The sequence below is a fragment of the Xiphophorus couchianus genome, chromosome 4 (assembly GCF_001444195.1).
Source record: "Xiphophorus couchianus chromosome 4, X_couchianus-1.0, whole genome shotgun sequence".
In the NCBI taxonomy this organism is placed as follows: domain Eukaryota; kingdom Metazoa; phylum Chordata; class Actinopteri; order Cyprinodontiformes; family Poeciliidae; genus Xiphophorus; species Xiphophorus couchianus.
In genome coordinates, this window is record NC_040231.1 from 29281591 (window position 1) to 29308533 (window position 26943).

The following is a 26943-nucleotide window of genomic DNA, read 5'->3' on the forward strand; positions in this document are numbered from 1 at the left end:
TACGTACTGGAAGCCGTCATCCATACACGCGCAGCTACGTAGGCTGACATCCACGGAGAGGACTGGTGAGGAGGAGGAGGAAGAAGAAGAGGAGAAGGAAGAGGAGATGTCTGTGACGGTCTCTGTGTTTGTGTTCTCCTGGGCGGACCGTGCTCCTCTCCGCGCCCCCGGCCCCAGAGACGCTCCGTTCGGAAGAGACGCCTTCAGTCCGGCTTCTTCTCGCGGCGTCGCGCGGCTTCACCGGCCGTCCTAACCAGATGCCCTCCGCCGGACCGGACCCGCTCAGTTTCACGCCGACCGACCCCAGCGGAGCCTGAGCTCGAAGGATGCAGGTGAAAAGCCAGATCTGCACCGAGAGGAGCAGCACGGACGACCCGGAGCAGGATGACAACCAGAAGAAGACCTCCTGCTTTTCCAACATCAAGATTTTCCTGGTGGCGGAATGCGCGCTCATGCTGGCACAGGGCACCGTGGGCGCCTATCTGGTGAGTTCAGACATGTCCGTCTGATGACGGAGGCTCACGGGCAGAACGATGCGGCGCCTCATTCGGTGCCATATTATTCCCCATCCCATTACCATAATGGCATCCTTCAGTAAACACGGCTATTGATTGATGGCTTGCTGCTTCACCCATCAGGGCCTGCTTGTGTGTGTGTGCGTGTGCGTGTGTGTGTGTGTGTGTGTGTGTGTCTACGAGACCAGGCAGCGTCACAGCGCCAATGTGCTCCACGTTGTTTGGGGAACATATGCGTCTATGCGTCTGTGGACAGTGTGGAAGCAGGTTATGAAATTGGGGGTTCGTCCATTCCTACCGGCTCTCGCTGCTCTCTGCACAGAAATGCCTCTGTAAATAATGCAGGAGGCCTTTCACACACACAAAGGCCCAGGAGATGACGTGATCTCCACAACACAAGACACAAGAAATTTTTCTTTTCCCCATTAACACCACATTTCCTTTGACAGAGCCTCTCCCCAGCCCGTCTCATTGCTCTGGTGTCAATAGATCAGCAGCAGCTGGTTCCAAGTAGTGAAGAAAATGGAAAAACAAAAACAAAAAAGAGAGAGAGTTTATGACCTCTGGTAGAATTCATATTTCATCCCATGTAATCCAAAATCTCTGATTTCATTTTAAGTTGTCAGTGAAGCCTCATCCTCTCCAATGGATCATCTAACCACTTCCTGGAAGTCGCTATAGTTATCTGTTTTGTTTTTTTTTTTTGGTTTGTCCTCTGATAGCTTTCGACATAGTCTGATTACTGTTTGGTGCAAGATTTTATTGAGGAAAAGGACATTATTATTATTATTATTATTATTATTATTATTATTATTATTAGCTGTGTTTCAGTGCATCCTGCAGTACAAGCTATTAGAACTGAGTCAGGCATGTTCACCATGACAACAGGGCAGGGCTGTCCAAATCTTTTGAAACGTGACCCTAAATTGTTAAAAGTAGATCTGAGCCACAAAAACTGCGTCTGTTTTGTTATGAAAAATGCAACAAAGGTTCTTTTGTAAAAACAAACTAAATACACAATATCTTTCTTAGATGTACTTTAGGCTACAAGACCATGATATGAGTCCCTCTTTTTTTTGTTGTTGTTTTTCTTTTTTAACCCAGTTAATACTAGCCCAGTAAAGGTTCCTGGATGTTTGAGGGGCTGTGTACTATCATGTTACAAGACATGAAAAGAAGAATGTGGTTATTAAAAGATATGTAGATTGTGTGTTGATTTCTAGTTTTCACTTTAGTTTGTTTTAAGCATATCACCATCAACAGTCTGCACTGAAGCTCTAAGCTAACCCACCTAAACCGGTTTAATTTCATCGTTGTGCAATAACTGGAATGACTTAAGGTAACAGGTTTCCACACAATTTTCTAGTAAAGTCAACTATTTTAGGTTACTAGTGTGGTGAAATAAATCTGTGCCATGAATTTTGGATAAGGGCCGCAAATGGTCCCTGGGATGCACTTTGGAGACCCCTGATTTATGATGTTTTATTCCAGAATGCTGGTGTGTATTTCAGTAAAATGACATCCTATCACTGCGACAGACTGGCGACCTGTCCAGGGTGTACCCCGCCTCCCGCCTGGAACGTAGCTGGAGATAGGCACCAGCAACCCTCCCGACCCCATTAGGGACAAGGGTGCACGGAAAATGGATGGATGGATGGATGGATGGACATCCTATCACACGTGTTCTTTCTGTAGTGTAATGTATGTCCAGGGCTGACACGATAACTCATTTTGCTAGATGATAAATGGTCCCAGATTACTGATAATATTGTTGTTTTGAGATCATTTTCCAGTAATAAGTAATATAATTGTAGCGGCACAATAACACAAGAGCACATTCTCAAAGACCAACAAACTTTAAATTCTATTGAATATTTAACACTGGAACTGGAAAACATTTTAGATATCCAAAAAAAAGTAGACACAACAAAAGGAGGAACAAATACAATTAATTTTGAAGTCTCTGAAAGACAAAATTGTCCTTCCAAAACAAGAGTTGATTGAGACCAATGGACCAGATTTAAGACTTTAGTTATACAGTTTTTGGTAGAAAGAGAGAAAGAGAAAAATGAAAAATCATGCAAATGGAACTTATTGTGGTTGTTTTAATTGATCAGGAATGCTGCTCAGACCACCATACTACCACCACTATGTTTGAGGCTTGACTTGATGTTCTAGGCAGCGCGGTGTTAGTGTTATACCATAATGGGACACCATTAGCAAAAAGGTCCACTTTTATCTCATCAATCCATAGAGACTTTTGCCCCCGAATGTGTTTGCGATCATCAATATGTTTTTTGACAAATATGAGACAAGCCATTGTGTTCTTTTTGGTCAGTAGTGGATTTGCCGTTTGAACTCTTTCATTGAGGCAGGTTCAGTGGAACGAGCCTCAAACGATTCAGTTTCTGATTGCTGAATCGTGAACACCAATCTTACCTGAGGCAAGTGAGGCTTGAAGGAGATTTCTGAGTGACCTCCTGGATGAATTATTGATAGATTTTAGCAGCAATTTTGGTAGACTTGTCACTCCTAGGAGGGTTCACCACTGTTCTCTGGCTCTCACTGTGTTTCATTGTAATCCCAAAGCCTTAGAAATGGCTTTTGCATCCTTTCCTAAAAGATAACAAAACTTGTTTCTTTTCTGTCTGATTTTCTCGGTTAAATCGTGGTTAAGTCTTATTCAAGACTTGGGTCTAATCTTTAATCTTCTGATTGAACTAATATTAAAAACAACTCCTGACCTGCCATGAAACCTGAGGGTTACCAAACTACACACATACTGCATATTGAACTTAACATCATTTTACTGCATGTCAAAATATGTTCTTATTGAAAAGCATTCAATTCGACTTGAAAATGCATTCTATGAACAATTACTAATTAACAATTGCTATGGTTAAATACACAGAGACTGTGTGCGATAAAGTCACAAGAATGGTTCTGGCTAACACCTGTAACACTCATTGTTTATCTGTTTTCCTGCTAGGTAAGTGTTCTGACGACTCTCGAGAGACGTTTTAACCTCCAGAGTGCCGATGTGGGCGTCATTGCCAGCAGCTTTGAAATCGGCAACCTGGCCCTGATCCTGTTTGTCAGCTACTTCGGCGCCAAGGCCCACCGGCCCCGGCTGATTGGCTGTGGGGGGATCGTCATGGCATTGGGGGCGCTGCTCTCAGCTCTGCCAGAGTTTTTGACTCATCAGTATGAGTACGAGGCAGGGGACTCGTGGCATGCCGAGGACGGCAGGGTCATCTGCTCCAACAAAACCAGGTCAGAGAATCGGGACTCTGGTTTTAACTGCGGCAACCGAGCCAACACCAACATGATGTACCTTCTGCTCATCGGAGCTCAGGTTCTGCTCGGCATCGGGGCCACTCCCGTCCAGCCTCTGGGAGTGTCATACATCGATGACCATGTCCACAAAAAGGACTCTTCATTGTATATAGGTGAGTCTAAGGATACAAAATGATAGTCAAATGTTTGTTTTGGTACACGATGGGAGTGTAAGGTACATAAAAACATTAGTCTAAAACTGGATAAAAGTTTTTTTTCTGGTGGGTCTTATATTTTTGACATCTGTCCTTTCATTCTCCTCCAAAGTCATAAACACATTGTGAGGAATTCCAAGGCATTCCCTTGACATATACAGGGGTAGACTGTATCCAACCTCCCAAATGACATATCTCCACTCCCTCTATAAAGCTGTTCACAGCTGCCAGGTCAGGTGAGGGTCAGAGCATAGAGAACAGCACCTATATGACTTTAGGCTAGGTCCCAACCCATTTAATCAATTTATATCCTATCATTTCTCGTGCACAAGGTACTTGAACTCTTCCAATTAAGGTAAAGACTGACTCCACTGGTTCATTGGTCAGCTGTTAAGACTGACTCCATTGGTCAGCTGTTAAGACTGACTCCATTGGTCAGCTGTTAAGACTGACTCCATTGGTTTGTTGGTCAGCTGTTAAGTTGTTAGCTAGAAGGACTCAACCTTTCACCAGTTGAGAACCTTGGCTTCAGACTCAGAGTCTCTGGGTGTGTTGCACATTGAAGACCACATCCACAATAAGTATTCTTCATTGTATATAGGTGAGTTACTCAAAGGGTACAAAATGAAAGTCGAGTCTGCTTCGGCACACCATGGAATTGCAAGATACACAAAAAATATTAGCCCAAAAATGGATGCAACCTTTTTTTTTCTTGTGAGTCTTTTGACACCCATCCTTTCATCCCCCAACAACATCCTAAACACATTCTGATTGTAATTTGTCCCCTCCACCTCCCTAATTAAATACCTCCCCATCCTCTCTATAAAGCTGTGCCTAGCCACCTGGTCATTTGAGGGTCAGAACAAATATGAACTAGTAAAACAAGAGCCTTGGTCTTTGGCTAAATATTTTTCCACCACAGAAGAGAACAGTACCTATGACTGTAGAGTAGGAAATAATCCGTTTAATCCATTTCGGGGTCCACCCCATCATTACTCATGATTGAGACTGCAAGGTACTTGAACTCTTCCAACTGAGGTAAAGACTGACCCCTGATTCACAGGAAGGACTCAACTAGGGCTAAACAATTATTTTAGTAAATGATTAATTGTAGTGGCTGTTTCCTGCTGAGATGTTTGAGGACGTGGCATTGTGAAGTGTAAATTCGGTTTTGCAGTACACGCACCGAGCTGTGTTATCTTTTCTTTTTAGCTTAAAGAGATTCCACACTTTTGACCCTTTTTGTCTATTTCTTGGTGATGCTTCTTTCTGTACATTGCTGTCTAGCTGCTAATAGCACTTAGCCTTCGTCAACAGCTCGCTGGCAGAAGTGAGAGAGATAATTATCCATCCGGAACACAAGGGGCTAAATGTTAAAACGCAATTTAACGAAGCTCACAGGAATTTTGAAAATTAAGGGTCCTCCGATGAATCGCTACAGTCTTAGACTCAACCTCTCACCTGTTGGGAACCTCGATTTCAGACCCAGGGGAGCTGACGCTCATCCTGCCTATGTGCACTGATTGTGGAGAATTGATTATTACAACCTTGTTGCTTCATGGTTATATGGAAGCAAAAGAAAAAAAGAAAGAAAGAAATTCCTCATTAAATTCTGAGTAGTGTTTTATGCCTGTCTTGTTCTGGAGAAGAACCGTGTTTTTAATAGTCCCAAGAACTAGACGCAGCAGCGCCTGATGGGTCCCTTTAGGTGCTTTTACGGTTTGACACAGATGCCGTGTGATGCTGCCAGCATCGGATGCTGATTGCACACCTGCAGCTTTATGACTTAAAAGGTCGTGTGACAAGCTGCATCATCATCGCCGTGCCGGACGTAGCCATTAGCAAATCGTTGCACATTATCAGAAACTGCTCAGGTAGACTTTGGCCTTCTTGCTTCCTTTTCAGGAGCATAAATTTTGTAAAGGAAATCTGCATCGCCGCACCGGCTGCGGCAGCCAGGACTGATGTGTCAGGGTAGGTTGGTTTTATAACGTTGGCGCCCGATTCTAAGTTTACCATCTGCTGTGTGTGCAAAATGAGGAAAATTGTTTCCTAGCCTTTAGACTGCATTTTGTTTATTTGGCAACCACAGCTAAAGCTAAACATGTCCTGCTCATAGTAGGTATCAGTGATCAGCATGGAGCTGCCTCAAAGTTGGATGTTTTTGCCTCCAGTAGCAAAACGGGGTTACACGAGGTTTTCAAACACTGCTCATGTTGCGTTTTCTTTTCTGCTTTCTTTTATTCAAGCCTCTTTACTCCGATACCACAAAAGGAAATCCTTTGCAACCAACTGCTTTCAGAAGTCAGCTAATTAGTAAATTATAGATTTAGTGATGCACGATATATCGGTGCTAACATCGGTATCGGCTGATATTGGTCATTTTTTAACATATCGGTATCGGCCCAAGACATAAACTGGGCAGATATTTACAACCAATATTTACTTTCATCTTGTTGCTGTTTGTTTCTGCAGGTGAAGAGGAGGAGGATGGTCATGTGATATTTCTTTGGTCATGCAGTACTATTGTGATAACGATATAAGGGACGATAAAAACGATTTATTACATCCTTTTTAGGTAACTGTATAACTGTGACTGTGTCACGGTAATCATAACCCCACAAACACAAATTATCCTCTTAGAAAAAAAAATTCTCATTTGTAAAGCGCTTCTTTATGACACCAGTCATATAAAGATGTATGATTTTCATCACGGTATTTTTTGGTATTTATTTATGCTTTCATTGAACAAACAGTGGAAAAAATAGTAAAACTATCAATCTTGACAATAAGGGCAGTTTGGGAGGGTTTTAAACACCCCTAGCTGGAATTTATTGTGATGACGATAAATGAAAATTTATCATGATACACGATAATCAATACTATAAATGTCCACCCCACACTAAGCTTTTTAGAACTATTTTGAGAAAAATCATTTGGAGCAATATGTTCTTTTCCTTCCAGCTCATTTGCGTTAACCAGAAAGATGGTTCCACGAGGCACGGAGTCCGGAAGTCTAACGATATAACTGTAAAAATGATTGAAAACCATTTTATGGTTTTCTTTTATTGCACAATTATGGGAGGTACTGTAAGTTGAAAAAAAAAACCAAGTGGAATTCTGCACAGGCAAAGTTAGGAAGAATATTGTGTCTTGTACTTTGCTTGCAGTCATATAGTTTAGGTTCCCTGGAGGAAAGCACTTTCTGCGAACATCAGCAAACTTTCCCAGGCTGGCAGTAGCGCACTGACTTACAGTAGCAACTAGGAGGCTGACATAACGTGCATAATAGGCTGTCTGTCAACGTTACCTAGGTAACAGTCGAGAGACAGCGCTGTGTGCCGTTCCCGTTCTTCATGCAGCTCAGCAGCCTGCCATTAGCGGATAGCCATCAGAGTAAGTAGAGAGAAGAAGGAAAGAAAAAGAGGGGGTAAAAATCCAAAGTTGTTTCTCCATTCTTTAAATAAAACTGTATTGTAGAAGCCAGAAGTTTCAGACAGTATGTCAATCTAACAAATCAAGTTCTGGGAACCAGTCTCTAGATTTTAATTTGCTCTCTATAAATATTATTACACTATATTTTTAGCTTGTTTCTGTCAGGTTCGCCATCAGATCACACAAATATATGAGCCTATGTATTCCTGGATCTAGTTCCATTAAAAATACAAAAATTTAAAAAACGGGAAGGCAATACAGAACTGACTAGGGTTTCCTTATATGAAAATGCATAATAAAGAAAATATTTAAGACTTCACCACTCAGCAGAAGACACTGAACACCGCATGCACCTGGTGGAGTTTATTTAGCGACACATATTTAATTCCTGTTGGCATCTGATTTGCACCGTTAAGTACGGATGTACAGTTAGCCCCAAAATTATTCATGCCACTCTCTGATGCTGATTTAGAACTATTTTCATTCGACTAAACAATTTGTTTTTGACAGACAATGAGACTAAAACGATATAAAAATAGGGATTAAAAATGTCATGTCAAAAAATACTTTAACACCTTCCTAAAATAACAGACTAGGTCATGTTTTTGCTAAAAAATAATTTCTTCTTTGGCCTAAATGATCCCTAGGCAAAATAGAGGTGCTAATTTTAATGCCAAATTCACTTTTGGCAAAATATAACTTTAGCCACATTTTCAGGAATACAATGATCTATAAGTGGGAAAAAATCAATACTATTGGACTCAAACCCTTCCCATAACTAATGAAGTCCAAGTTTTTGTTGCCATCACCCTAATCTTTAGCTTCTTCCACCGATTATTTATCAGACTCAAGTCAGGATTGTGGCCAGTTCACATTCTAAAATACATAAAATAATTGTTAATATATTTTTTTTAATCTTTGCATCATGCTATAGTGTTATCTCAACATCCAAAACATACCGGCATTGTTGCCTTGATTCTTTCACCCATGTTTGAGAAATCCTCCCGTGGCAACATGTGGGACCTAGATGCAACTCCTCCTCTGAGCTGAAGCTCCCAAGCTTCCGTCTCATAACACAGCCCTGCCCCGCGATTACCCCGATTAGTTCCTTCAGACTAGCCAACAGCAGTCAGCAAACACTGGGTGGAACTGTGTATCTACTGAGATCATTATATGAGCCACTTCTCAGTGCATCACTACTAAAAACATTGTTAAAAGGTTAATAGAGGAGAGATGTTGTGGTGACTTCCTGAAGGTGGAAATTCATAACCAGGAGGAGTTTTTAAAAAGACAGAGACCCAATTCCAAGAGGTTAAATAATGAAATCAAATTTCTTTTAAGTCATATTTCATATACATATACAGTATATAGCATTGCTTTAACAACTGCATCTAACATAGTTACTTGATTCTGGTGGGAAAATGGAAAATACATGATACTGCCCCTTTAAAGAACTGAAAACAAGGCTAAAAAGCACTTGATTGCCATTTTCTCACTTCTGTCCTGGCTGTAACCTCCTCAATCTCTCCCTTCAACACATAAATATAACAAACATCAATCCATTCTCACCACCACCCGCACTCCGTTCCATGTTTTTGTGTGTTATCCGATCCACCAGGCACGTCGATCGCCGTGGCTACGTCTTGCGGCGGTGCTGCTGTTGAGGTGCCAAAATTTGTAATTTGAAAGTTGTATGTGCATGCTCTGTTTTTTCTGCCACCACCGTTTAAAGACGGCGTTGTTTGACGAGCTCGATGAACCATTTTCTGGCTACACAATTCGAAGTGCTTGAGGATAAGGTCAGGAACTGATGGCTGGTAGAGCAGATCTCAAGTATTCTACGTCTGAAGCAGCAGAGCAACCCCACACCGTCACACTGCTGCCCCCATGTTTAACAGTAACTCTGTTTCTATCAATTGGTTTTTTATGCGCATTTTGAAGTGTTGCGTTAGGAAAGGTTTATGGAAGCAGCAAAATTCAAAGTTTTTGAAAAATGTGTTTATACTCATTTGACATGGATTTGAACTTTTCTGAAAAGATTTAATGCACTAAAGGGGAGAAGGAAGCACATTTGCCGAATTACTTTTCATGTAGTAAACTTTCCCACCCACTGGTGGTATCTGTGCCTCACTGGATACCAAACTAGAGGCACCAAACTAGGAAAGATTTTAAAGTCCAACCCTTGAGCGCGTAGGGAGAAACTGTCAGCCTGAAGTGGCCGGTGAAAGGCACTCCAGGCTGGGATAATTCCCAGATCCACTGGCGGGTCTGTCCAACTCGGAGACGTGTGTGGTCCATGTTTGTCACCTCTACATCTTGTTTATTACAGCCATAAGTAGCATCAATATCTGACGAAATGACACTTTGAGTGGCCTGGTTGTAACCGATAGATGGAAGCACTCCTAATTCACCTCATATTTTTTTGCAACATTCAACATGTAATGATGTTCTTTCCCTGAAATACTAACGCTAAGTACGTAGCATCTCATGAGATGTAACAGGATGCACACCTTCCAGAAAATCCTAACCCGTCTCATTAGCTGCACTTCTATTAACCTAAAAATGGTTCAATTTGACATTTCAAAAATAAATTTGCTTTATGAAAACCCACTTATTAAAAAAAAACTCTTGTAAAAGGTTTTGCCGCTGGAATGAGGTCGTTGTTTTAGCTGTATCAAAATTAGAATATTTTGCAAAACTTGGAAATCCTTTCTGATCACACAAGTCGTGTGATCAGCAGCCAGATGCTGCTACTGCCGGAAAAAACGAAGACGGCAACAGGAAGTGGTTGGAGGATGATGGTCCGACATGTTTTTGAAACGACTTTTTGTGTGAACAAATTTATTCACATGTGATTTAAATTGCATTTCTTGCTTAATGGAAATGCCACAATTGCAAAGTTGTGTTTTATTTTACTTTAGCGGACTATCAACAAAGGTTTGCGCACATTTTTAATGGATAGCTATAGATCTGTACAGTGTATTCCCAACAAGTCTTGTTGATTGTAGGGTTAGCTTTTCTAGCATACATTAAATCACCACCTGACAAACCTTCGTCGTAGAAATTAGTATTATGATCTGAAAGCATCTGGAAGGAGCCAAATACTTACCCAGAGCCCTGTAATTGGATTGGATCTGTCAGAACAGCTTTTAAAATCGTACCCACGTCCCATGTGTGTTTTTCTGATTGCCTCTCTCTTTCCTAACGTTTTTCTTTTTTTTTTTCTTTTTTTTTTTGTCATTCGGTGGCCAGTGCATCAGATCATTGTGCCTGCTGGCAGATTAAAGTGAAGTAAAAATAGATTTAGAGCTTCAAAGTAAGCCACATTGTTCTGGATAGAAAATGGCTGCTTGTAGAAAGACTAAAGACTTTAGCTGTGTAGACTCTAATGTCAGAGCCAAATTGTAATTGGATTATTGATTGCTGTCCCTCTCTTGACTGATAGGTTGAGGTAAGTAAGCTTCAACAGGCAACAAGCGTCCCGCTGGTTGTTCACCACACTAAGGGTCTGAACAAAGAAGCGTCCGTTAATGATGGGTTTTATGGCTTGTAACAGCAAGGCAGACCCCAAACAGCTCCAGCTCTACATGCAAGTAGAGCGCAGCGTGTGTGTGCTGCTCTTGTTAGCCAGACAGCAACACTGTGGGACACTCACAGGCCTCCAGCTTTTAATGGGTCTCCAGCGTCAGGTTGTTCAGGTTAAAATGAAGATTAACAGCAACGCATGCAGGCGATACGCTTCTGTTTTTAGGTGATGACCTCCCTGACGTTTTCACTCTTGTAGTAATGCTACATTGAAAAAAAAAACAGAATCTGGCCTAAGTCTGGTACAATAAGCAATGAATCAATTAATTGCAATCATTTCCATTTTGATGACTTAATATTTTTTGAAGGGCAGTTTTGTTTACAGAGGATTTATAATCCAGTTGATTTGTGGTTTTGGTTCCAAGTAGTTTTTTATTTCCGTTTTTGTTTGTCGTTTATGTTTCGGAGATTTGGAAAATCTTCCAGTTCCAGCGTGAGGTGTTCTTCACAGAACTAAAGTTTATCAGTGTTTGAGAAGACAAACTTCCATTATAATTCCATTATCAATGTATTACTTGAAACTGATCTCAAAACAACATTATTGTTACTGTAAAAATGTATCGTCCAGCAAGATTTTTTATTGCGACACGCCTTATACTGGACAAGTATTTTTATCTAGTTTCTAGAGCAAATACTGAAACTCACTTGAACTAAGACAAAACTAATTTACAAGTAAATATTTTCAGCAGTTTATAGGAGCTTGTTTTGAGTAAATAATTTCTTAATATTAATTTTAAAAAGTTCTAGTTCCAATGGCAGATTATTTCACTTATAACATGAGAAAAATGACTTGTTATAAGTGAAATAATCCGCCAGTGGAACTAGTACATTTTTCATCAATATTAAGGAGTTATTGACTTCTTTCAAATGTGCCAAGTTGTTTGTGCTAGAAACTACACCAAACGCATTTGGTAAGATGTTTGCAGTGTTATTGATTCTCGTGTTGTAGATTTAAATATATGAATGCAGCTACAACTGAAGCTCTGTGTCTGGAAGAACAAAAAAACCAGCGTGATGCCAGTCATCTGTTTGCGTGCGATTGTTTAGGACTGGAAACTGGCATGTTGCCACCTGTGGTTTAGATGCAGTGCAATGGAGGCCCTGGCCGTAGCCACTTGATATGCAGACTGTTGTGCCATAGTGCTGTGCCAAAGAACACAAACACTCAACATTGTTGTTCTAAAATTGGACTCACAGTCCCTCAAACGCCATGTATTCGTACACCGTGAACGTCCCCTCTGTGAATTTCATTGGGATTTTACGTGACAGACCAGCAGAAGGTAGTGTATTAGCATCAAAGTGTAAAATAACACCTGAGTTGAAAATCTTTGAAAAATAAAAATCTGGAAAGTGTGGCGTTTAGCACCTCTGGTTCAGCCTGATGAAGAGCCGCCTTTACAGCTGCAGGCCGTTTTGGGCTGTGTCTCAAACACATTTTCACATCTAGACACTGAATGATTTGGCCATTCATCTTAGCAAAATAGCTCAAGTTCAGTCAGATTGGATGGAGGACATCTGTGAACATAATGTTTTATTTATTTCATAAGTCTCGCCACCAATTCTCAACTGGATTTGGGTCAGCATAGCACTGTTATTATATCCAATAGATTAGTCACATTAAGTCCATCTTTCCTAAAAGTACAACGTTGAACAAACCTTTAACCTATTTGGTTTTTTTGCAAAAAGAAAACATGGCGGAAACAGAGTGCAAATCTGCAACGGTGCAGCCAATTTTGATAAGGAACCGTAACGCCATGCGACCCTCCATATATTGAAACGCAGCCAGAGCGGTCTGCAGAAAGCCCGCTGATCTTCCCCTTCATCATACCTCAGCCTCTGTTTTGTCTCGGTAATACGTCAAACGAAGCGGCGTGGGGCTGGGAGTTGAGAGTCCACTGCAGCAAAAATGTTTTTACTCCGCCGGGGTTATTACTCTTCCACTGTAGGACAGCGGGGGAAGGAATGGACACTGACTCAGCACGCCCGGTCCGTTCGGTCTGGGCCCGGGTTGTTTTATGTGAGCACCTTTGCCAAGAAACGAAGGGCCAGCGATTGAACTGTGCTTTAATGTGAGTCTGAGTGTGAAATTATTCATGTGCAGGGAGCGTGACCAGGTAGAGCAGCCCTGTCCCACACAGTGTGACCTCTCTGCTGCTCTATTTACGACTGCTGAGCACAGAGGACTTATTATGGCTCTGGAATTACTATCATCTCCAGAATGATTCCCGTCACTTGTGGATACGTCATATTTTATTTGGACCTTTTGAAGAGGAAGCACCGGATTTATCGCCTGGTATTCTGCAAATTACATTGATAAAAAACATGCATGCACCCATTGAATCTGTCAAACTGCAATGTGTTTCATTGGGGTCATATACAGTGGCTTACAAAAGTATTCATACCCTTGAACGTTTCCATTATTTTGCCACTTTACAACCACAAACATAAATGCATTTTATTGGAATTTTGTATGAAAGACCAAAACAAAGTGCTATACAATTGTGAAGTAGAAAGCAAATTATACATGATTCAAAACACCAGACAGGTCGGGGATAAAGTTGTGGAGACGTTTAAAGCAGGCTTAGGCTGTAAAAAGATTTCCCCAACCTCTGAACACCTCACTGAGCATTGTTCAAGCCATGGTCCGGAAATGGAAAGAGTGTGGCACAACTGTAAACCTACCGAGATGAGGCCGTCCACCTAAAATTACTAGGGGAGAACTGATCAGAGATGCAGCCAAAATTCCCATGGTATTCTGTACCTAATGTACAGAGTGTACAGAACCGTCCCCTAGACTCCTTGGTTTACTGAAGTCACACTCCATCACTTCCTATGTTTCTAGTCACATTAATTAAAGCCAAGTGAAACTACTCTGAAGCTCAGCTGAAGATGTGAACAACAGTCTGCAGTCTTAGGTTCACTGCATTTGAACTGCAGCAAGTTCTCAGTGCTGTGCTTACTGCATATAATGAGCAATGTCAGGGTCTAATACAGGGGTGTCAAACTCCAGTCCTCAAGGGCCAGTGTCCTCCAACTTTTAGATGTGCCTCTGCTGCACCACACCTGAATAGAATAATTAGGTCATTAGCAAGGCCCTGGAGAACTGATCTACACAAGGAGGAGGTAATTAAGCCATTTCATTCCAGTGTTTTGTACCTGTGGCACATCTAAAAGCTGTAGGACAGCGACCCTCGAGGACTGGAGTTTGACACCTGTGGTCTAATAAAATAAAGTGTGCACATAGCATTTTACGACGGCCTTACAAACTGAAAAAAAACAACAACTATTACTGTAACCGCTGATGTTTCTGAACTGAAGGGGTGGTCTGTGTTCAGTGGTCAGTTCGTTTATCGACATGTGAACAAAAAAAGTTCTAGTGACTGTCAGTAAATGTATTAATTAGAACACCCTTGGTACTTCCCTGTGATGGAAGAATTACTGTGTAAGTCGCAACCAGACAGTACTAACCCAATGTACTTGATTGACCATCACAAAGTTTGGATACATGTATGAAGGAGGCACACTGCATCTGATAACACATACTTCATCCGAATTGCCAAAATCATCTCTCATTGACATAGAGCTCTGTGCAAAGTGTTGTGTGATTGGTCAGAAGTTTGTTGCCATGTTTTCAGAAGGCAATGTTAATATTTCTCTTCAACTGGTCCACTTCCAGGTTTTGTATCTGCAGGATATGTGGATACTTTTGAGGAACGTGTATTTGACGTGGTGAGGAATTATGTATATTTGTACCATTCTTCACTAAATAGCTACTGTAGTAAGACTGGAAAGTGGTTAATATCTCCTGGAAGGAAATTGTAACGGAGGACGCTGTCTGCAGAAAGGTGCTGGACTAGTTCTGAGACCGTGTCGTCATAGGGTAGCGGTGTGGAGGTCTGTCCCCCAGGTGGTCTGTGCCGTTGTATGAAAGATGCGTGTGAATACAAACGTGCCGAAACCACGTGACTGCGCATCGACTGTTCAGCTTCTAGAGACCAGTGCTGCTGTCCGTCAATCTGGGCAGGGTTATAAGATCACGCCCTGTCAATTTGAAGTACATCCCGTAACAGCCTGATAGGTTACCCACAAGTAGAAAAACATTTAAGACACTTCTCAGTCTTCGTAAGGATGGGAAGAATCTTTCTAAAAAGAATATGACAGGCCAACAAGAGGTGTGTACAAGATTGTATTACACTGCTAAGTTGCTAAGTTGAGGCCTAAGGCAACATTATGGCCAAAGGCAACTCAGAGTGCTTCTCAAAGTATATTGATGTTAATGTTTGTTGTAAACCTGTAAATAAATAACTTTTTTCTCCAAAAATAAACAAATTGATTAGACATCAACATTTGAACCTGTCTTCTACAATAACTAAAGGTTCAATGCTGTTATGGACTGGAGGACCAGACCAGGATGTACACCGCCTCTCGCCCAGTGACTGCAGTAGTTAGCCACCAGTGACTCGGCAAGGATAAGCTGGTTTAGATGTATGGATGCATGTTTAATGGGATGCATCTAATGAGCTTTAAGGGTTTGGGTTGACGGAGTTAGTCAATCTCTCCAGCAGAAGACAACCTAACATTTGATCACCAAAGCGGCGGCGTACATCATCAAAGGCTCGGTGCCTCAACAAGCAACGACTGCAGTGATATCTCTAACCGCAGCAGCAACTCACAACAGACTTCCATCCTTTCTGAACCCACTTCCTACATTTTCTTTCTCTAATTCATTGCTGTTGCATAACGCTTCCCTGCACATCTGTTTCAATATTATTGCTGTTGTTATCATCAGCCGTTTCCTTTTGAAAGTTGCTCCAGGCACTTGGCTTTGGATCACTTTTTTTTATTGAGGCTGGTTTGGATCCATTAAAGATAAGAGCATTGGTGTGCTGTTGATCTGATCATCTGCTGGGTGTGTGTTTGCCCGCCACACTGCATCACATGCTGTACATCAACTGACTAAAGGGGATTTTCATCATGTTATGTGCTGTGAAATGCTAAGTCGAGGTATATTTTTGATTTGCTCATCAAAAATATACCTGCTTTGATTCTTTCATGCACGTGTGCTAAACGCTTTAATCTCCTATGGCAACCATTCAGCTGTGCAAAATGCCTGGTGAGACCGAGCACCAGCCTTTGAGGAGCCATGTTGTGATGACGTCCTGAAGGCGGAGCTTCAGAACAAGCAGGAGCTTCTTAAAGAGACAGAGACTCTCTTTAAGAGAGGCCCAATTTAAAGGTGTTAAACTACAAAGTCAATTCGTTTTTTAAGTTATATTTGATATACACTGCATTTTTATAACAACTGAAGGTAATATAGCTATTTGACTGTGCTATAAAATGGCACCATGTGACTGAAAAATACATAATCCTGCCCCTTTAAGCACCATGTGTTGCCCGTTTGGCCCCTGGTGGAGGGCAGATGAAGATATAGGAGTACATCTATTGGTCAGCTGTTGAGTTGTCAGACGTGCTGGCTGAGGTTGCTAATGGTCGGGGTCACGTTTGACTGCAGACTGAATCAACTGTAATGGAAATCAGTGACATATAGATGGACCTCCTGGTTTCTCCCAGCGCTGGATCTGTGACAGTTCCAATAGAAATTATTGAACCTTTTCAACCATTTCTATAAGTGTTATGCCTGAAATCATGTACAAAAGCTTTTGCAGGGCGTGTACCTCATTCAACAAATGTAATTGTTGGATAAAATGTGCAATAAGCAAAGCACAGCAGTTTATCGAAGGCATTAAAGCAGAAATAAACTGAAACAATCACCTAATCACAGAAACACATCATATTTATGAAGGTCTCAGTTGCCTTAGAGCTTAGCTATGTGTTTCAGGTTAGGTTCAATGCAATAACTAGTGTAATAGATACAGTGTGTGTTAGAAGTTTAAATACACATACTGTGTGGATGAAAGTTATATAATTTTGGGGCTTTTTGAATTGTTCTGTTTTCAGGCTACAGCACAAAGCATGAAAAAAGTAAAATAAAATTCAACGGCATGAGCTTGAAGTAATTGTTGATTTTTTCTACTTATGGTGGACAAAAAAAATAAATGGAAGGTGTGATTATCTGAAATATTTAAGAAAAAATCTGACATAGACATCATATGTCATCATTCTAACTTGAAAAGAGAACTGTTCAAATTCACCAACTAATGACTCATTTTCTTCTGACATTTGATAATGAGTTGACGGAAACCTCTGACCGGCACCACACTTGTGATTCCTTGACCTTTCTTTCATCTACTTGAGGTTTTAGTCTTTAATATAATTACTTTTTTTTTTTTTAATAACTCAAAATTCAGCTGCTTGAATGGCAAACCTGGCCTCGGCCAAAGCTCCACGTTTCAAGCTCTTTACTTAAATGTCTATTGACAAACTAGTAGACAACGCTCTCCAGCAGTTCAAACGTGTGCATCCTCTTCTATTTTTAGACACCTGTATTTAGTTTCTCTAATAGTTGCCGAAGTCATTTCATAAACTCTTATGGGTTTCATGTGGATCTCGCTTTCACATCCAATGCTCTTTGGCTGAGATAATTGAATGTTTTCCATTCTTTGACAGACAATTTCTGGAAGGCCTTCAAATTGTCCTCCAGACACTTTTGCTGCCTTCATTTTACCTTCTAACCTTCCTGCCGAGAAACATGATGCTGTTACCGCCATGCCTAACGGCGACGGTGTGTTTGTGGTGATGTACAGTGCTTGTTGTCCGCCAAACAGAGTTTATTTTTGGTCCAATCAGTTTTCCTCAAATCTTCATGGTGACAAACAAAACGTTAGCCAAACGTTTCCCCGTTTGGCTAACGCTACAGTAGTTTGGGAAATTACTGTAGAGTAATTATACGCTTATCTATATATTTCTTGTAAACGTTTTGTTTTATTGGATCTGATTGATGAAACACTTAGAACTGCTTTTTGTTTAAGAGATTATTCCACCATCGGAATGTTTTTTGCTCGTCTGTGACTGAAATATGCATATTCAAATCTGTCAAGTTGAAGTGCTGGAGTTCCCCTTCTTTAGATTAAGTTTGTCTTTTTTAAGACGGACAAAATGTGTGCGTGAATAACTTTGCCAGTAGTAACTAACTTTTAATAGCTTTGAGACGCTTTTTTTTCTCTGAGATTTTCAGTAGATTCAGACCTCTGTAAAAAAATAATCCCTGATAATAGATATAAGAGTGATCATAAAATCATTTCTATAGGGTTTTAATGGTCAATTTGTTGTACCAGGAGTAAGCAGCACTTTCTCTACTTTGGGCTCATTATTAGCAGACAGCCCATCACTTCCTCTTGTTGCACTTACCGTTCCCATTCACTGTAACATATTAGTTGCTCCAAACACAAACACAATTTTGCCTGGTCTGATACCTCTTGGGAAGCTCTTAGCCCCGGCGCCAAAGTGAGGCGGCTGCTGCATGAGTGTACTCATACGCAAAGAAGCCATTTCCTGCTTGATCAGTCCTGATGCCACTGCATTATCTCGTCTTAGATCGATACGTCTGTGCAACGTGTTGACTGTGCATTACTGTGCCCTTGGGAGGTATAAATTTTGGAACTGGGCAAAGAAGAAGTGGTCTGCCTCAGGTTCCCTTTAAAAGCAGCTGGCCTTAATGTAATGCTGCCCTCTGCTGGCAGATGATGTGAAATGAGCTGTTTTACCTCATCTGTCATGGTGCAGGAGTGAAATTTAGCTCTCGCTTTTGTCTCGTCTAGCTTATCTGATATGTAATCTGATATCTAATATTCATTTGTCCTTTTCTTTTTTTTTTTGCAGGTATCTTATTTTCAACACTAGTTTTCGGCCCAGCTTGTGGCTTCATCCTAGGCTCCATCTGTACCAAAGTCTACGTTGATGCTGTTTTCATCGACACCAGTAAGTAGCCATTTCGTTAACGTCGCAAAACTAACCAGAACAAATAGATGGAAACGCTTTTACAACAAATAGCTATTTGTTGTAAAAGCTCAGAGTGAGGTCTGTAGTTTATTTAAATTGTTTTTTTTTTATTTATTTTATTCAAATTCACACTTTATTTTTCTTCTTTCTAGTCATCTTCCCAGGAATAAACCAGTAGAAATGTAGGGGTCAGTCTGGCGCTGAGCATAAAATAAAGGACCGTTTAAAACATTGAGCCACTCTGGTTCCATTATGCAGATTTTTAGCCGCAATTTTGAAAACCAAGCCATGTTTCACAACACACTGTAAATAGCTGAACTATCCACATACTTTGCCAAATGAAAAAACTTTTTGTGTGCAAAATTAACACACTGGTTTAAAAAAAACACTTACATTTTGTCGTCCCATCAAACACACATAATTAATAATTTCTAACACCTTCCATTTAACAGTAAAGTATGAAAATGTATGGCATGTTTCATAAAAGAAGCCTCAAAAGGCAGAAAAATTAGGAGGCCTAAGAGTCCTGGGGAACACCACTGACAACTTGTTATCCAACATGTCTTAGCTCTCCATACCAATCGTAGTCTGACATGTACGATTTAAATCAGGCATGTGAAGAGCCAACCATATCAGCTATTATAAATGAAAAATCATGAGAAATTGAGCTCAGATCAAACAACATCATTGCATGCCAGAATCGGATGGTATTAGTGGATTATTTGCAACTTGAACTATTCAAACCGTTGGCTAATAGAAAGGTTAAAGTAGATCTGTGCAGCAGCAGTTTTTTAATCTTTATTTGTATCCATGTGATTTTTAAGAAGCGATGACAGGTTCTCAGTGGGGTTAGGACAGATCGGAGTCACTTGTCACCGAAGCTTTTAATAAAGATTGCTGTAAATTTTTCTCCCACCTTTTCTGCCCAGGTAAGCTGGACATCACCCCGGATGACCCTCGCTGGATCGGGGCGTGGTGGGGCGGCTTCCTCCTCTGCAGTGCCTTACTCTTCCTGTCGGCCCTCTTCATGTTCGGCTTCCCCCAGGCGCTGGACGAGCAGGACATGGACACTCGAGGGGAGAGTGAGCAGGCCATGCTGCCCACCTCCTTGAGCCTGGAGAGCCAGGACTCTAAACCCAACGGAGACTTTCGTGGCTTCGACATGAACAGCGGACTCTCGGTCTGGGAGCATCTGAGAGGTGAGAAGATATAGTAGGAGGAGGTTGAATAAAGGCAACACTACTTTTATACTTGCATCTTTTTTTTTTTCTTCCTTCCAGTGATCCCCCGGGTAACCAGGCATCTTCTGTCCAACCCGGTGTTCAGCTGCATCACGCTGGCTGCCTGCATGGAGATAGCTGTGGTTGCTGGTTTTGCTGCTTTCCTTGGGAAATACCTGGAGCAGCAGTTCAACCTCACCACTTCCTCAGCTAATCAGCTGCTGGGTACTGCGACCATTTTCCTGACTCAATGTTGGACTAGTGATTGTAGACTATTATTTGAATTCCTCTCAAGCCACCACATGGCCAAGGTGGCACATGCATACCACCAGTGACGGTCGATGCATTTTCAACACAAACCAAGCGTCATTTTGTACTAACTTCACTTATAGTGGTCAGAAATATGTCTAATTATGCTTGAATCACCTAATTTTCATACTAAACAATTACATTTTCTATAAGTTATAGTTATATAAAAAATATTAACATACAAAACACAAATATTTCATCATTCATAAAGTCTTATGAATGATTAAATGTGTGTGTGTTTCAACAGGGCAGAAAGGGGATAAACGTTTAGAAAGAAGGTAAATTAATGGATTAATAATCAATTTGTAAAAAAAACGGAGTGACTAATAAAAAAAAATGTCTTTGTTTATGTTGACTGTTATATAATACATTTTGATTTTTTATTAATTTTTTATATTTTTCTGGTTTATTTTATTATTCAATTAGCCTTTTTCATAAGAAAGTTCCTTCTTATGAACCTTCATAAGAAGGAGTCAAAATTTAGCAATGATCCGGATGTAAACAACAACTAGTAGCTTAGCAACCCCAGCTACTCAACATATCCTCCTGTACTGGGTTATAGCAGATTATGCTTGTTTATTGTGTGACTTGAATAAAATTAAATCTTCAAAGGAACTGAGGAACAGCGATCGAGCAAAGACATCCACACTGGAGATAATATGCTAAACTAGCACAGAGCTATGCTAACACATGGTGATTGATAAACAGACTGAATTTATGTAGCGCCTTAGCAGTCATTATGACCGCCCAAATCACTACACACTACACACTCACCCCCTCAAACACACACATTTGTACACTGATGTGCAGATATGAGCAGTTTATTATGATAAGCCTTTTACAAGGTAAATAAATGTTTTGTTTTGTTTTAAAAAAAAAAATGCATTCTGTTCCTTCATTTACTTCTAATTCTTCCTTTTCCCAATTCCCTCACATTTATTTTCCATCGTCACCATTATTAAAAATTGTAAACATTAACAGCAGTGTCTGTGTAGAAACCTGTGGGTGGAAGGAAATGATTCAGTCGACATCTTCTGCTTCTCCAGGTATGACCGCCATCCCCTGTGCCTGTCTGGGTATCTTCCTTGGGGGGCTCCTGGTTAAGAAGCTGAACCTCTCAGCTCTCGGAGCGGTCCGCATGGCCATGCTGGTCAACCTGGTGTCCACTGCCTGCTACGTCTCTTTCCTCTTCTTGGGCTGTGACACGGGGCCTGTTGCTGGGGTTACGGTGGCCTACAACAATGAGTAAGACCATTAAGTTACTAAGATGTGAGAGACTCAATTCCTATTCAACTAGTTTTCCTGCCGAAGTGAACGTCATGTAAGGCACTACAGAAAACCTTCTAAAAAAACTTAATACATGTGTTAGTATTTAGTAATCACCAAAAGGCTGTGGTATCAACCATCCAGACCATTCAGGTCTTCTCGTTCTAGTCTGTTCTACATCCCCAGAACCAGAACCAATCTTAGAGAAGCAGTATTCAGGTCCCTCTTGAAAATGAGATCTAGATCTCAACGGGGTTTACCTGGTTAAATAAAGGAATATATTCAGTTTCTATGCTCCTTAAAACTGGAACAAACTTCCAGAAAACTACAAAACTGGAGACACAGAATTCCTTTAAATCAAGGCTAAGCCCCCACTTGTTCAAAGTTGCCTTTGATTAATAATAACTGGAACATTGATCAATGTTTGATGCATATTTGCTTGATGACAACAATTGACAAAATGTCATGTTTATTGGTTCTTTCAGAATTGGTTACTGTGTTAAGTTTCTTGCTTGACGCGTTCATTCGGGGTAATCACTGATATGCTCTTCCTCTGCCTCTGTAGGACGCTGCAGTCGAAGAAGCAACCTGAGTCAGGCTGCAACAGTAACTGCAACTGCTACACTGCCTCAGTGAGTCCTGTCTGTGGCTCCAACGGAGTCACCTACATCTCAGCCTGCTTCGCTGGCTGCACAAAACCAGTAGGTGGAGACAAAAAAGACTTTCTTGGACAGCGAGGAAGGAGAAACGCTTACCGTCTGGTTCTTGTCTTTGCATCAGAACCTGAGCAGCTGTGGGTGTATACCCAGCATCGGCGGCGAGAACGAGGCCTCACCGGGGAAGTGCTCCAGCCCCCGCTGTCAGCATGCGTTCCTTACCTTCCTGTCTGTCATCTGTGTATGCAGCATGATCGGAGCCATGGCCCAGACGCCCTCCGTCATCATCCTTATCAGGTACAGCCCCAGTTAGCCCACAAGAGGGAGCCAGGGACATTGGGAGCTGTCAGAGGGGATGACGTGAGTTGGAGCATCCTGAAAGGAACGTTGTACGAGTGAATCATCAGAATAGGTGTCATAGATAGAAATATAGACACACATGGGAATGTTATGTCACACGTTCATGAGAATGATCAAAGTACCAAAAATAACCCATACCACTTGCATAATTGACTACAACAGTTTTAATCATTTCTGAGACATTTCTTTTTTGCTAATTTGACTCTGATGAGCAGTAGTCAGACTATTTAAAATGAGAATCATGTATCACTTTACAAAAGTTAGCTGCAGATCATCTATATTGTAGCGCATGTACAGAGCGCAGGAAGACCACTGTAAATATGGAACAACCACCTGCTGAATTTAGCGGACGTTTTTAAGTAGAGATGCCTACTGTGAAGAATATTACTGCTCTGTCTGGTGTCTAAAACGGCACACTGCGAGCCTAAGAAGCACATTTCAGCCAGCTACTTAGCTTATTGGCTTTGTTAGCTAGCCCACCCTCTGCTGCTAGCCCATTCGAGCTTCCTAGCATGTCTGCTATTGTTTTTTAAAAAAAAACACATTAGCTTAATAACAGTAATAGATGGTTTTTCCAACCTATAAAACATCTTTCTTGTAAAGAAGTGAAACATTTTGAGGACTATACATGTGCTTGAACAGCTAAGAGAGAGGAAAATACAGAGTGGTTCTTTGAAGCTTTCTCTGGAATATAATTAATACAAATGTATGTCAGCGGTTTAAACATTCTAATGATGACTCTTATTACATTAGCCATGTCACTACCACCACTGGCGAAGTTTAGTTTTTACATCTTGAAACAGTTTCTCTCTGGCAGCAGCATGGAGCTCAGGTTTCTGCTTCAATCAGTTTCTCAGTAGTTCCTTGATCACATATTGATCCTCATATTGAAATGAAATTAAACGTTCATTTATTTCAGTAACTCACTTCATTAAGATAAACAAAGTAAAGTGAGTGGGGTGTGGACGACACATAGCGACCAACTAACATAAGAAGCATCTTTTTGGACTATGAGTGTCATTGTCAATAGACTGCTATGTTAACAACAGGTTAACATGGCATGACAGCAACAGGTTAACGGAAGAGTCCAGCCGCCAGCGACGGTTTTGTTTTGTGACCGTGCTACAGCTAACATTTAACTTGATGCAACTTTGGATCAAGCAGTACCTTATGGAGATTACTTTTGCACATTAATCTGTTTTCTTGTTGTGTTGTTCTCGTTTTTCTTCTCAGAACTGTAAGTCCTGAGCTGAAATCATATGCTCTTGGAGTTCTCTTCCTCCTCTTGAGGCTGATAGGTAAGATAAATCCATATTTGTTCACTTTAACGGTGTCAAAACACATCCACTGTTGTTTGGCTTCAATTTCCGCTGTAAGTTCTCCCTGCTGTAGGCTGAGGTGTCAGAGTGGTTTTTCACCTACCTTAAGCATTTCATCAGTCTGTCAGCTCAGACCCAGCTGGAACGTGAGCTCAAACCTGTGCTCCTACTGGCCTTTTGACCTGCCGTCTGTCCACAACCCCTCCTTCCCTCCTGCTCCAGGCTTCATCCCTCCCCCTCTGATCTTTGGTATGGGCATCGACTCCACCTGTCTGTCCTGGAGCTCGGTCTGCGGCGAGAAGGGCGCCTGCATGCTGTACGACAACGTGGCCTACAGGCATCTATACGTCAGCATCGCCATCGTGCTCAAGTCCTCGGCGTTCCTCCTGTACGCCACCACGTGGCAGTGCCTGAAAAGCAACTACAGGAGGTACATCAAGAACAACGAGGGCTACCTCACGCCCACCGAACTTTTCGCCTCCAATGTGACTCTGGACAATTTGGGTAAGGAGATTACCCAGAACCCAAGTAACAGGACAAAGTTTATATACAACCTGGAGGACCAGGAGACGAGTGACAACATGGAGTCGGTTTTATAGTGGCGATTTACACGAGGCCAGCAGGATCTGTTAGTGTGCATCTGATCTGATGTACAGTCTCTCTCTCTCTCTCTCTCTCTCTCTCTCTTGGTGTTGTGCAACATGTAGAGCGTTGTTCATCCAAAACATTAGATCTGTTAAAAACAGTAACGGCACTTCCAAAAAACAGAAAGAAAAAAAAACATTCAAAATCACAAACTGACTTAGTAACGCATTTAGTCATTTGTGGTATTTTTTTTCACCTTTCAGTCTGAAAGCAATGAAGGGTCAAATAAAATGCAACAGTGTTGGAAACCAAAAGGACGGTGCTGGTTAGAGATTCGCATTCATTCCTCATTGTCATGAACGTTAATGTTGGGTTTTTAGTGAGGCGCAACACCAAAAACTACATTCTCTTTGAAGTTAAAAAAAGCTTCTGGCATAACTCTGCCAGCATATTCCACTCTTTCTACAAGAATTGATTGATAGATTAGCATAGCATTATGCTAATTCCATTAGCATACCAACTTTCTTTGATCTATCCCGGTGGGCAGCTGCAAGTTTCAGTCGAGTTTGAAGGCATCAGTGTTGGTGAGCTGGTTTCAGGTGAACTGAAACATATCCAAACTAGTTTTGGTTTGAGTGATGAAGGCTGGCTTTAAGTGTCTGGAACGGCTCTGACCTCAGCCATATTGAAAATGTAAAAACTATTTCTGAAGTCTGCTCTGTGGCAAGAAACCAACATATTTCAGTGAGCTCCACAATCTTTGATGAGCAGAACGATCAAATATCAAGCTTGTGTGTATTATTGTGCATACAGATCCAAATGTTTAAAATAACTGTATAAAATAATGTAAGATAACACGTATTTACCCCACGTTACAATAATTCTACCGTGACACAGGAGATTTAAAAGAAACAAAAACAAAATGAATAGGACTTTCTTGTCAGTGATGAATGTATGTAAATTTCTGACCAGCACTGTTGATTTATATTAGGGTCATGCCTACTTTTTAGATCCGAGTAAAAAAAACTGTTGAGTGTTTCTCAGGTGAGTTTAGAGTAGAGATGAAAATAATTACAGTTTTTAAGCCTGAGCTACTTGGAAGCCAAACCAGAAGGATTTTTAAAACTAACATTTGTTAATACTCTCCAAAACTCGTACTCAGTTTATTTCTTATGTTGAAAAAACAAACAAACCTTATCTTAGGTATTAAATCAAAAGAAAATATTTAAAAGAAACAAAACATGTATCTTCAAATAAATAAAAAAATCAAATTTTATATGTATAGCACATTTCAGCAGCAAGGCATTTCAAAGTGCTTTACATCATATCAAACACAGAAACACAATGCAACATAGAATCAACAATCAAAACACGACATTAAGTCAGGTTCCATCAATAAATTTCTAATTGATTACATTTCAAATACAATCCTAAAATCTTCTCGTTTTTGCGCCAGCAGCCACCTCAAGGGATTTATTATTAAAATATTTTATATTTTCTAAATATTTCTCAGAAATCTAGGGCGGGGGGGAGATACTCAACCAATTTTATTTATTGAATTTTCAGACATACCTAAAACACACGAATGTGAACGAGTAATAATCACATCCTATGATAACGCCTTGGTACATGCTGGATCAGACCAATTTTCCTGAACAGTTAGCTCTTTCCTTCCACTTCAACAGAAAGCGTACATATTACAAAAATAAAACAAACTTTAAACATGCACTTATAAATGTGCATGTTTAAACGTAACTGTCTTTGTAGCGTTAAAAAGAAAAACCTGATTCAGATAAACCCACAACATAATTCTATCAGGACTGACAGAGACATGCAGATTAACTGAGTGGTCTAATCCTACTTGTGGGGATGCGCCCTGCAGCAGTGATGCATGGATTTAAAAAAAAAAAAAAAGCAACATAAATAACACAAGAGACTTTGTGAATATGTTTCTTTCACGTTACGGGAAAACGAGTTGAACACGAGAGCAATGCAACGAGACCTTTTGAGTCGCAGAAAAAAACGGCTGTTAGCATTATGCTAGAGTTAGCTACAGTCAAACGCATGCTGGTAACGCATGCATTTAAACATGAAGACAAACATTCAGTATAAAGTCACCGAGTTTTACAGTTTTTTGCCGGCAGGTCCTTAGCTGAACATATGGTATATTAAACATTAGAGTCCTCCAAACTGTGTTTTGGACTGTGGAAGAGCTTTATGATGCATAATGCTTTGCGATGTTGCCATTTTAAAAAAATATTTCATCTATGCCGAGTCATAATCACTTAAGTGATCGAAGTGTT

At 40.8% G+C, this 26943-nt stretch overlaps 1 protein-coding gene across 1 annotated transcript; it reads left to right on the forward strand.

The window, feature by feature from the left end:
- Positions 1–61: 61 nt before the first annotated feature.
- Positions 62–25884, forward strand: LOC114143774 (solute carrier organic anion transporter family member 3A1-like). Its single transcript, XM_028016083.1, has 10 exons — positions 62–485; positions 3505–3964; positions 18806–18904; positions 19855–20124; positions 20206–20370; positions 21501–21699; positions 22286–22421; positions 22501–22673; positions 23970–24034; positions 24278–25884. Exons 1-10 carry the CDS (start codon positions 327–329, stop codon positions 24652–24654), a joined length of 2103 nt encoding a protein of 700 aa, XP_027871884.1. The 5' UTR covers positions 62–326; the 3' UTR covers positions 24655–25884.
- Positions 25885–26943: the final 1059 nt, after the last annotated feature.

Bases quoted from the DNA above. Each gene is read 5' to 3' on its own strand.
- LOC114143774 (XM_028016083.1), top strand. From the start codon at position 327: ATGCAGGTGAAAAGCCAGATCTGCACCGAGAGGAGCAGCACGGACGAC. The intron at 18,905-19,854 runs GTAAGTAGCCAT...TTTTCTGCCCAG, and splicing joins TGCTGTTTTCATCGACACCA to GTAAGCTGGACATCACCCCG. The intron at 20,371-21,500 runs GTACTGCGACCA...CTGCTTCTCCAG, and splicing joins CTCAGCTAATCAGCTGCTGG to GTATGACCGCCATCCCCTGT.